The sequence below is a fragment of the Zonotrichia albicollis genome, chromosome 2, assembly GCF_047830755.1.
Source record: "Zonotrichia albicollis isolate bZonAlb1 chromosome 2, bZonAlb1.hap1, whole genome shotgun sequence".
NCBI lineage: Eukaryota > Metazoa > Chordata > Aves > Passeriformes > Passerellidae > Zonotrichia > Zonotrichia albicollis.
The window spans coordinates 93,864,635-93,875,812 of record NC_133820.1 but is presented as its reverse complement, the minus strand read 5'-3'; the positions used below and the strand labels follow the sequence as shown (position 1 = coordinate 93,875,812).

Here is an 11,178-nt window from a genome sequence, read left to right as displayed (position 1 = left end):
ATTGGATTACGTCCAGTGGCTACAGGAATGTTTTGCAAGCTTAGTAAAAGTACTTAGAAAAAATGCAGACCGATTAAAAAAAAAAGGCATACAAGTTGTGAAAGATATCAAGGAACTAAAAGTAAAGAATGCGGTTAACTATCTATAGATTGCACCAGTTTACTGAAATAAAGAACAACGCCAGTTCCAAATTTTGTCATCGCAGAAACAACTAACAATTACATGGCAGAACTGGGATAAAACCATCCTACACAGGTGCCTATAGAACCTCGGAGTTCATACTCTCTGCCTGACCTGGATACCACTGAGTTCATATTCCCCTATGCCTACACACCTGTAGTTAACAAGGGACAATAATGTTTACAGGTAAATACATTTAAATGTGACAGCCCTTCCCTGTGCCACGCTGAAACCAGCAGGACACAGACCCCTGGCACCCCGGGCATCTCATCGGCCAGACGGACAAGCTCGACTGACATCCCCTCAGCTGGGTCGATGCTGGAACCAGGACTGACGACCTCTTTTCCATCTTTCTTTCTTTAATTCATTTTCCCCTCTTCAATTCTTCTCTTCCCTTTCACCCTGCGCCTTTATCCAAAACCCACTGCCGTGTGCTTGTATAGTAGGTCAGGGACTAACATATTAATTTCTTTGTCAAGTGTGTGATAAAACTTTCTGGTTGTTTGCGACCCCTCGGATTTTTGTCTTTCCTTTCTACTAATGATAATTTACGAATCTCAGGCGATTATTTCCCTTTAAGGGTAGATTTTCACAGTGGTACAACAGAAAATTCAAAAACTCATTTTCACAGTTTAGAGGGGGTTCTAAGTGTTTTTCGCAACTTCCTTCACCTGCAGTGATAACTCCCCCTGTTCCCCCTATCAAAAGAAAATAAAAAGAAGATAATCAATGTTTGAGAGAACTTTCAAAGGAAACACAGCAACTCTCTCTGAGGCGACCCTTCGGCCGACGCTCTCCCCGCGACGGCCGCCGAGGGGCCCGCTCCGAGCGGCGCTCGCCATTGGCTGCCGAAGATTGCCGAGTGCTCTCGTGCTCCTCCGGAGCGGCGCCGGAGGCGGCGGGGAGGGGAGCGAAGGGCTCGAGCACGGCGCGGTGCATTGTGGGGCGGGAGAGGAGAGTCACTGCTCAGCCAGGACCGCCATCTTGGCTGCGTCCGGACTCGCTCCCGCTCCCGGGGCCTGTTCCTTTTCCTCGCAGCGCAAAGCGGTGGAAAGGGAGAAGACGAAGGGCCCGCCAGGGCGGTGCTGATGCGCGCAGAGCCTCCTCGCACCTGTCCCAGGCGCCGCTAGCAAAGGGGGCGGGGGTGGTCGAGCGGTGACCGGCGCGGCCTCTTCTCTCCTCTGCCGGGATGGGTCGGTCCCGCAGCCGGAGCTCGTCCCGCTCCAAGCACACCAAGAGCTCCAAGCACAACAAGAAGAACCGGAGCCGATCGCGGTCCCGATCCCGAGAAAAGGAGCGGGCAAGGAAGCGCTCCAAGTCCCGGGAGAGCAAGCGGAACCGGCGCCGGGAGTCCCGCTCCCGCTCGCGCTCCAATACGGCCCCTTCCTCCCGGCGCGACCGGGACCGGGACCGCGACCGCGCCTCCTCCCCCCCCGACCGTATCGACATCTTCGGGCGCACGGTGAGCAAGCGCAGCAGCCTGGATGAGAAACAGAAGCGGGAGGAGGAGGAGAAAAAAGCAGAGTTCGAGCGGCAGCGGAAAATGTGAGCCCCGGGCCTGCGCTGGGGACGAGGGGATGGTGAGGGATGGGGGAGGAAGGGAAGCGCTCGGTGCCTCTCTCTGCGAGCTAGGGCCGCCTGCGGCTGGCTGCAGGCCTTTGGGCCTCGCTGCGGCCGGAGCAGTGCCTGTTTTCCCGCCATCCGCCCCTCTCTCGGAGCCCGGCTCCCTCCGGTGCGTTAGGAGCCGCCCACTCGGGTGCGAGCCCCCCGCACGCCTCCTCCCCGGGCCGGCGCTGCCCGCTGCCCGTCCGCCGGCGCTGCTCTCTCCCTGCTGCACTGCTCCTCCTAAACTTCCCTGTGCGGGGAGGCCGCGGCGCCCCTGAGGCTTTGTGCTGCACTGCCGCACGGCCGCCCCTCCCCTTCGTGGCGTGGAGCTGGTTACGCGCCGAGCGGAGGCATCTGGAGGTGCTCGAGTGAGGGTTTCAAGAAACTCTGCAGCTGCTGTATTAACGCTGTGGGATTACTTTCTTGCCAAATGGGACAGTGACATCCGGTGACTTGTTTCATTTGAAACCTTGCCCTTTTTTCAGTTTATGATACGTTTATGGGGAGTGTGGTTATTTATTAAGTCTGCAGATATAAATACTATTTTAATAAACGATGGGGATGCATTAATATGTTTAGCAGCATATAAAGTTATAAACCAGACTTGAATGCAGCAGAGAGAAGAATGGTTTGTAATCAGGCAGTTCTATTTTTTGAGCACTACCTTTGCTCATTGGACCGCCTTATCCAGAAAAAGCACTTGTTTGTGCATATGAAGCCAAGTGGTGCTGTTGATTCTCAGGTGGAGCTTTGATTAAGCCATATCGTTCTCAGGAAATACTAGTTGGGCTTGGTGAGCCCAAGCTGTCACTTTCATTTTCCTTTGAAGATAATCACCTTTGCTAACTTAAGAGTTTTGACAATCAGAAACTTCCACAGTAACACAAACATGTGAAAACTGGCACAATTTGATGACATACTGATCCTAGTTTCGTGGTTTAGAATTCAGTACCTAAATTAAGAAAAAATATTGTGTGCATATCTACAAAGAAGAACTGGAATGTGCTTAAAAATTTGAGAATAGAATGAGTAGTTTATTCTAGTACTTGGGGCCTGGTTTAGTTCATGTGTAAGTAAATTTTCTACGTAAGTTACCTTTGAAATTTTAAAAAGCTTATGAAGTCTCTATAGAAGGAATTTGATATTTCAGCAATACTTGCTACAGAATAGTAGACATTTGAGGAAGAACCAGTATTGGAAAAGATTGGGTATGGATGGAATTTTGATACTTCTGCAACACACTTTAAATTAAAAAAAAAAAAACAATAAAACTTAGAGTAGAAGAGTATGGTATTTCAGTAAGCCATCTGTAAATTGTGTTAGGTATGTTAGTACAGATTCATGTTAGATAAGGAAAGAAGGACTTCCTTTCTGACTGAATCCATTAGTGGACATTTCATACATTGGAACTGAGTTTCTTCTTCTCATGTCTTGTTCAAATCTCAGTACACAGCCTAACTTCAGCACTTTCCTATAGTGCTCATTCCTTGCCTTGCAGGTATAACTTTTCTCCCCTCAGAAGTTTAATAAAATGTAAGTTGTTGCTTTTCTGCAGATTTCATACAATTGGTCTTTGAGAAGAAAATGGATCATACGAAAAATAGTCTTTTACATTAGTGACATATCTGTTGCTCTGGAATCATAACTCAATAGGCCAGGATGATAAAATGATAAAATAGTGTAAGTTCATGTGATTTAAAAAAAAATAGTTGGTGTGCTACAGAATAAATCACTAAGACTTATATCTGTGTTTATAATTTTATTTTCTTAATAAGGTCTAAGTCATTGTAATATCATTGCCTATAAGTCTAAAAATACATTTGATTCATTTAATTAAATTTGACTGGAGTTGGTTGGAGTGAGAATAATGGAACGGGTGCAGGCACAGTGCTTGATTTGAGTGCATCATCAATAGCTGAGGATATTTGAAAATCTATTTCAGATATGAATGCAGTGGTGTTTTTGTAACTATGCACTCTTTATTCAATTAGCTAACTTTTCCTAGATTTCCTGATGTTAAATGTAAAACTATGATAGTTTAATGAAACATGGGGATATGAACTTCATGACAATTTATTTTTCTGGAACCCTAGCCTCTTATGCATACTAAGCAGTATTGGTTCAGGATGGTGAGAGTACTCACTGCCAAATAAGAGGGAAGGGAAACCTTTTAAAATCATACTTATTTGAGTGGGGCTGGTGCAATTTGCTGAGACTGTTCTAGGTTTTTTGTTTGCCTTACATTGCTTTCGGGTTTTTTCCCTGAAAAAAATCACTTCAAGTCCATTTTGGAAAAATGAATGCTGGTCTAATGTGCCCCCAGCTAAATTTGCTATCTCTTGAGGATTGTAAGACTAAAATTGGTGTTCTCTGGCCGAATTATTGAGTTGGGGATTCCAAAACTTTCTGCTGAAGGAGATCCACTTAGTTCAATAAGTGTAGTAGGTCCACATAGCTCAGTAGTTTTGAAAAGATGACACATGACTAGGGGAAATTGGGAGCCTTTCACCTTTTATTTCCCATGGTTATCTCGATAAGTAATCCATACTTCACATCTCCTATTGCATATTAGAAAGTTGTACCCTGGGTCATCTAAAAGTTGGTAAATTATGCAACTTATTTTTAATTAGTTGTTTTTCAAGTAAGATAGATTAGGAAAAATTTTCCAAATGAGATAAGAAAATGCAGTCATCTGAAAATGACAGGATATTAAGATACTACAACAGTAGTTGTTCTTCTAAATCTTGGATTTGTGTTGCTGGCAGGCTAGAACAGAAGAAAAGTTTCATAAGATTGTTCTGTGCTTCATGGAATATTTGAAATGGAAGTTCAATATCTAGTTTAAAACCAAGAGTCTTCTCCCCAAAGCCCATAATAACTCCAGATGAATTGTGCTACATGAAATACAGAGTATTCACTGCTGTTCATCCTTGGATATCTAATTGCCATGTTGCACTTGAGATTACTACCTGGAGTTTTTTCTTTGTGTGGTAATTAACCTGCAAATTTACCTGATTTTTGTATCCTTTCTAATGAAAAATTCAAACAGTGATCAGGCTGAGTGATAATACTGCTGCTCAACTAAAATAAGGGCAAGACATTTGAAAATATTTCCAAAGTTCTGAGCATAGAAAGATGCAGTTTGCAAGGATTTATATAGTGCTTGATATTGATATAATTTGGTTTTGATCATTATGGTAGAAACAGAGTCCTGCAATAAAAAAAAAGTTAAGATCTGAAGTTATTGAAATTTGTTAAGATAAATGATTGGATAACTAGATTACAGGTATAACACTTGGAATTCTAGGTAAAATCACAAATTTGAAATCACAAATTTTATTGCTTCTGTCTTCTGTTTTAAGATACTGGAAATAGTTTGATGCCTCTAAGGTGGTGGCTTTAAGGCAAGATTTTACAGGATATTATTGCTATATATGGCTTAAAATTGAGACCATATAAAGGGTCCTGAAGGGTGAATGATGGTCAAAGTTGGGTGGGGTTTGGATTTTTTTTTTGGAGGAGGGCATGGTGTTGTAGTTGTTGGTTTGGGTTTTTTCTTCCCCCCCCCCCCCAGCTGTGATCAAGAAATAGTATGATAAATTGTCCTCAATTTAGTCTGTTATATAGAAAGATACTAAATAAGGAATGGTCTGAATGGATTCCCTGTTATAGGAACACTGCCTGAATATTCACTGTCTTTAAATGTAGGGTAAAATATTCTTTAAATATATAATCTATGTGTAAAACATTCAGTAGCATAGCTGATGCTGTGTGTTGAAGGAGTTTGTTTCAGTGCCAATGTTATTGATTAAAAATGTAATCCTCATGTTTGCCTTTTGCAGTCGTCAACAAGAAATTGAAGAGAAACTCATAGAGGAAGAAACTGCTCGAAGGGTGGAAGAACTTGTAGCTAAACGCGTAGAAGAAGAGTTGGAGAAAAGGAAGGATGAGATTGAGCGAGAGGTGCTGCGCAGGGTGGAGGAGGCTAAGCGCATCATGGAAAAGCAGTTGCTCGAAGAACTCGAGCGACAGCGACAAGCTGAACTTGCAGCACAAAAAGCCAGAGAGGTAACGCTCGGTCGTTTGGAAAGTAGAGACAGTCCATGGCAAAACTTTCAGTGTCGGTTTGTGCCTCCTGTTCGGTTCACAAAGAGATGGAATACAGCAAATCTAATTCCCTTCTCATATAAACTTGCATTGCTGCGAAACTTAATTTCTAGCCTATTCAGAGGAGCTCACTGATATTTAAACAGTTACTCTCCTAAAACCTGAACAAGGATACTTGATTCTTAATGGAACTGACCTACATATATTTCAGAATTGTTTGAAACTTTTGCCATGGCTGCAGGATTTATCAGCAGTCCTTTCATTTTTGGGGAAGGGTATTAAAAAATATGTAATTATGTATCCTTCATTTGTTTCATTTTGTTTACTTAGACTGTAAGAGGCTTTTGCCTTCAGCCAGGCAAAAAGCAGGGTCCAGCAGTGAGCTGCAGTACCTGTCTTTAACAAATAGGTTTCTTATTCTTCATTTAAAATGAACATTTTCCTTGAGCATACATTGGACTAATTCTGGGACTTCGAGCATAAGCCTATCCATGTCTTCACGAAGGATCTCTGTCCAAATCATTATATCCACTTTTAATAACTACTAACAACTCCTTTTTTCTCCCTAGAAGTTATAAAAGAGCAGGTTGCCCTTGTCTGAAGTCAAGCTGAACGTGTGACTTGGGTTTTTGGGGCCTTTTTTTGTTGTTTTGTTTTGTTTTTTAATCAGCAGCTGGAGCAGAAGCTGAAAATGTCTTTCTGTGAGACAGTAATTTGCTACTAAAAGGCTTTGATGCCTGCCTGCACCAATCATTCCAGGATCCAGAAATTTCAAGACAAACTTCAAACCGTAGAGGAAATTTGTGCTAAATAGTCATAAGTGTTAAATGCTTTTTTCACTCTGTGCATCCTACACAGTTCATTTTAAATTAATATTTTGATTGGCTTGCGAAAGGAGAGACAGTAGCATTGCAGCTTTCCCCTTCATACTAGATGTGACTTGTCAGTCACATAGTATCAAATTAAATGGAAACAAATGGAATGCTGAGTTACAATAAATACTAAAAAGAATGAATGAATTATACTTTTCTTGCAAATTCAGACTTTAATATCAGAGTTTAAGTTGACTTTACATGTTTGTAGTCAGCAAATTCTTCATATGTAGAGGTTTTCATTTGATCAGATGGATGACTTATTTTTTTTAAAAAAGTATTTTTGGTATTGTCATCATGTGGAGAAGTCCCACCAGTTCCTTGTAATGCAGAACGAACCTCCATGCCTGGAGTGAAGTGTGCTAGCTAGTAGCTGGTTACTAGTCATAGTAAGAAGTTTTCATATGCTTGCTTTGTTCGTATTAACTTTTTTTTCTTACACAGACACAAACCTCTGGCTAACTTTAAATCTTCCAAATACAAAAATAATTTGGATATATATTATGTGAACTGAAACACTTCAAAATTTTTCACGCAGTCTTCATATTTGAGTTGCATAACAGAGTTCCATAAAATTCACCAAGAAAACAACAATTACAAGGCTTTATTTCCTGATCTTGCCTTCCCTGGACTCCTGAATTCCAAGTTCATACTGCAGACAGTTTCAGCTGTCTTAAAATTGTCAAAATACTGAATGTTAAGTCCATTCTCCCCATGAAAGAAGCCCATAGCTCCATGAAGTATGGATTACCATTTGTATTTTTCACTAACAGTAAATGTATTTTTCTTATTAACTGTTTGCCTTAGGAATGATTTACATATTTTTGTTCCTTCTTACCATAAACATCTGCATTCCTCAGCTCAGCCTTCCTTGTATGTTGTTTCTTTATAAATGGTTGAGCTGCTGATGCAGGTATTGCCAAGCTAACAGTACAAATCATTTTAAAGAGGAAGCTGGCGCGTATGGCAGCCGAGGAGCACACTCTGCAGGACACTGGACAAGACAGTAAATATTCAACTTTTAATGCTGATTAAAGGAGTATAGGTAAAGAATACGTAGGTATACTTAATTGGTGAGACAAACTATTCACTTTATTTATATTTTCTATATTACTTTTTAATTTGGTAAATACTATCCAGTTTTTGTAGTTGTCCTTGTTGATTTGTGTGATATTAAAATTCTAGTAATAAATTGTCAGGATTCTATGATTAGGGAGGGTTTAGTTGGTTGCTGTTTGGATTGGGCGGGATGATTTAAATTGAGTGCTAGAAACCAGTTTTAGTGGCTGCACAGTTTACCGTTGTGAGGAAAAATAGGTGGCTGTAAAGCTGCCACTTTAAGTCAGTTCACAGAAGAATTCTGAGAAAGATTAGTGAACATGCAGAAATGAGTATTTTACTTTACTAACATCTTGCCCTGTCCTCCCCTTTAGGAAGAAGAGCGTGCAAAGCGTGAGGAACTAGAGCGAATACTAGAAGAGAATAATCGAAAAATTGCAGAAGCACAAGCTAAACTGGTATGTGAGGGTGTAGTAACTGTTCTGTAGGGAAATACAGGTGTCTCTGCCAGATTTGCAACACAATAATTAAAATAAACAAATCAACCTTTTCTAGAGTTTAACTTGCCTATTGCTGGTTCCATCAGTAACATTGCTCTCCTTCCCCTAAGCATGAAAGACCAGATCCTTAGCAGTAACACTAGGCTGGTAAAATATTTTGGATGCAGTTAATTTAGAGGGGAAATTGCTGCCTTCAGAATTTAAAAAGTATCTTTTAAGTCAATCTCATGGGGAGGGTTGAAATAAGTTTGCCAGCATGTTCAGCTTTGTGTGACTGATTCTGTTTTGTTGAGCAGGACAAGTACAAACTAGATTTGATTCTAGTATAATGTTGATGTAGAAGTGCTGAAAGGGACTTTCAGCATAAGCTTAAGATGTGTAAGCTAGGAAAGTCTAACTTACATTGGTCTTCTTAAGCCCTTTTAAATCAGATGCTTGCCACATGAAAACATTCAATATGATTTAGCTGATTCTAATCAATTGATGATAAGACAAACTAAGCTGCTTCTAAATCCTGATTGAACTCTGTCAGTTTCAATTGCCCAAGTAATTACACCTCTTTCCTATAAAAATGAGGCTTCTTAAATCTTTTTCCTTGAACTACATCTGCTTTAGATTTCTTTCTGTTTTACCCTGCTCGCAACCTCTAATGGTAGAAACAGGACAAAAGGAAAATTTAAAGTATTGACTGATGTAATGAACTAAATAAGCACCTTTAGAAGACCACTGGGAGAGCTGTAAGAACCATAGGTCAATGTAAGGATTGACTAGTTGCAAATCAAGTGAAGATAGTTTTGGATTAGGAGGGGTTTTTAGATGGGTTTTGGAGCAGGGAGACCTCGGCCTGAACATATGTGACTTCCTTACGTGTGTATGTTACTTCAGCTTGCATATGACAAGTGTTGGGGACAATTTCATGATGTGTACAATGTTTTCCTTATTTAAAATTTAATGTGTTGTTTGCAAAGCAATGCTGAAAAACTTGGCATGTAAGCACTCCAGATTTCAATACACTAGCTATAGAAAGTTCTCAGTGTTTCTTTTAAACTCAATTCAAATAACTATTTTATAAATTGTTTCACTGAAACCAACTATGGCACCCAGCTCAGGCAGAACTGCTTACATACTTACACAGGATTCGACCTATTTGGAAGTTAATATGGACTTGTAAATTGCTTTTATGACTACAAAATACGCTGGCCTAAATGTTACCATTTTCCTATATAGGCTGAAGAACAATTGAAAATTGTTGAAGAACAAAGAAAGATTCATGAGGAGAGGATGAAACTAGAACAAGAGAGACAGCGTCAGCAAAAGGAAGAGCAAAAAATTATCCTGGGCAAAGGAAAGTCTAGGCCAAAACTGTCCTTCTCCCTAAAAAGCCAGGATTAAATTTCAACTCTGAACTCTTAAAAGAAAAAAAAGAAACAAACAAAAAACAACAAAAAAAGGAAAACAAACAAAAACTTTGTATGGTAGCTTCATGTTGAAGTGTTTTTTGGTTTTTTTTTCTTTCTCTCAAATTTTTTTTTGTCTTTTTTGAAAGTTGGAAAGTTAGCTTGTTCTAATAGGGGCTGTGCTCTGCAATTCTTATTTTTTTTAACTTCCATTAAGTTAAACCCTTATCAGATTATCGTTGCCTTTTAGAGGATAATCTATTTTCATCAATTTTGTTTCTGTATTGGTGGTCCGAAGCAACTCATGTCACTTTATGAACTGTGGATGATCTGATAAGGTTTTACTGACCTACTCATCAGAGTTTGACTCTGATAATTGACAGAACTTTTTACTGGGTATTGCTGACTTTTAATGTTTTTATTTTAAAGTCAGTAAATACATGAGTAAATTGCCATAGTATTACTGGACCTCTGTGGTTTATTGTTAAATCAGTGTCCTATGATACTGTCCCATTGTTGCGCTTGATGTTCCTGATACAGGTAAGGAAATAGTTTGTCATTTCTGCTATGAATACATAGAGAGAGTTCAGTATTGTCTCTGTTAGATTTGTTTTTATTACATTGACAGCATTCAACCAGCGTTCCCCACTGTGTAAATAAACCAATTTGCTGAATAAAGTGAAAGTCTTAAATTCATATGTTTAAGTAAATTTTTTTAGTACACTTCTATAAACAGCTATGAGTGACAATTCACATTATTAAATTCAAGACTATAGTAATATTTTTTTAAATTTTGCTTTAAACTATTGTGGCTTCTACTTATAATGCAAAATCACACACAGTAAAAAAATCCCTGCAGTTGTGAATGTTATTGATGGCTGCTGCTGTTTTTATGAATGTTGGTTTTTGTTCTGACAGAGACTTATTTCAGCTGTAGTATCATGTTTAAACGGCTGTTTGGCTTACTGCACCCAGACTGATACTTCCGATACCTAAACCCCTTCCATTCACTTCATAATATAATATATTGTATAAGTTAAGGTCATTAGCATATAATGAATCTGATGCATCCTAAAGGATTTAAAAATGGAAGTTTCTTCTCCCAAAGGACTGGACTGGCTAGTATATTTGAACTGAAAAACAGAAAGTGAGATTCTGTCTAAATACTTTGTTTTAGCCAGAAAGCAACTGTTATACAGATCTTGAATATTATCCATATATATATACAGGTTTTATTTTGAAAAATGAAACTACAGATTGAAAACTATATATATAAAGTCCCTGTTTTTGTATGTAATTCCTCTACCAAAATCTAGATTACTATAGCTTGTCCAGTTCTAAAACTTTTTCCTGTCTGTGCAACATCTGTAGTAACCATAAAATGACAGTAACCATAAAATTACCAGTAGTTGGCCTGAGCATTTGAATGTCACTGGACAAAGCTGGAAATAATTCCTG

At 39.6% G+C, this 11,178-nt stretch overlaps 1 protein-coding gene across 1 annotated transcript; it reads left to right on the top strand.

Moving 5' to 3' along the window:
* The first annotated feature begins 1,102 nt into the window (after positions 1–1,102).
* Positions 1,103–10,416, top strand: ARGLU1 (arginine and glutamate rich 1). Its single transcript, XM_005487252.4, has 4 exons — positions 1,103–1,725; positions 5,628–5,853; positions 8,198–8,281; positions 9,551–10,416. Exons 1-4 carry the CDS (start codon positions 1,370–1,372, stop codon positions 9,713–9,715), a joined length of 831 nt encoding a protein of 276 aa, XP_005487309.1. The 5' UTR covers positions 1,103–1,369; the 3' UTR covers positions 9,716–10,416.
* Positions 10,417–11,178: the final 762 nt, after the last annotated feature.

Bases quoted from the DNA above. Each gene is read 5' to 3' on its own strand.
- ARGLU1 (XM_005487252.4), top strand. From the start codon at position 1,370: ATGGGTCGGTCCCGCAGCCGGAGCTCGTCCCGCTCCAAGCACACCAAG. The intron at 1,726-5,627 runs GTGAGCCCCGGG...TGCCTTTTGCAG, and splicing joins TTCGAGCGGCAGCGGAAAAT to TCGTCAACAAGAAATTGAAG. The intron at 5,854-8,197 runs GTAACGCTCGGT...CCTCCCCTTTAG, and splicing joins CAGCACAAAAAGCCAGAGAG to GAAGAAGAGCGTGCAAAGCG.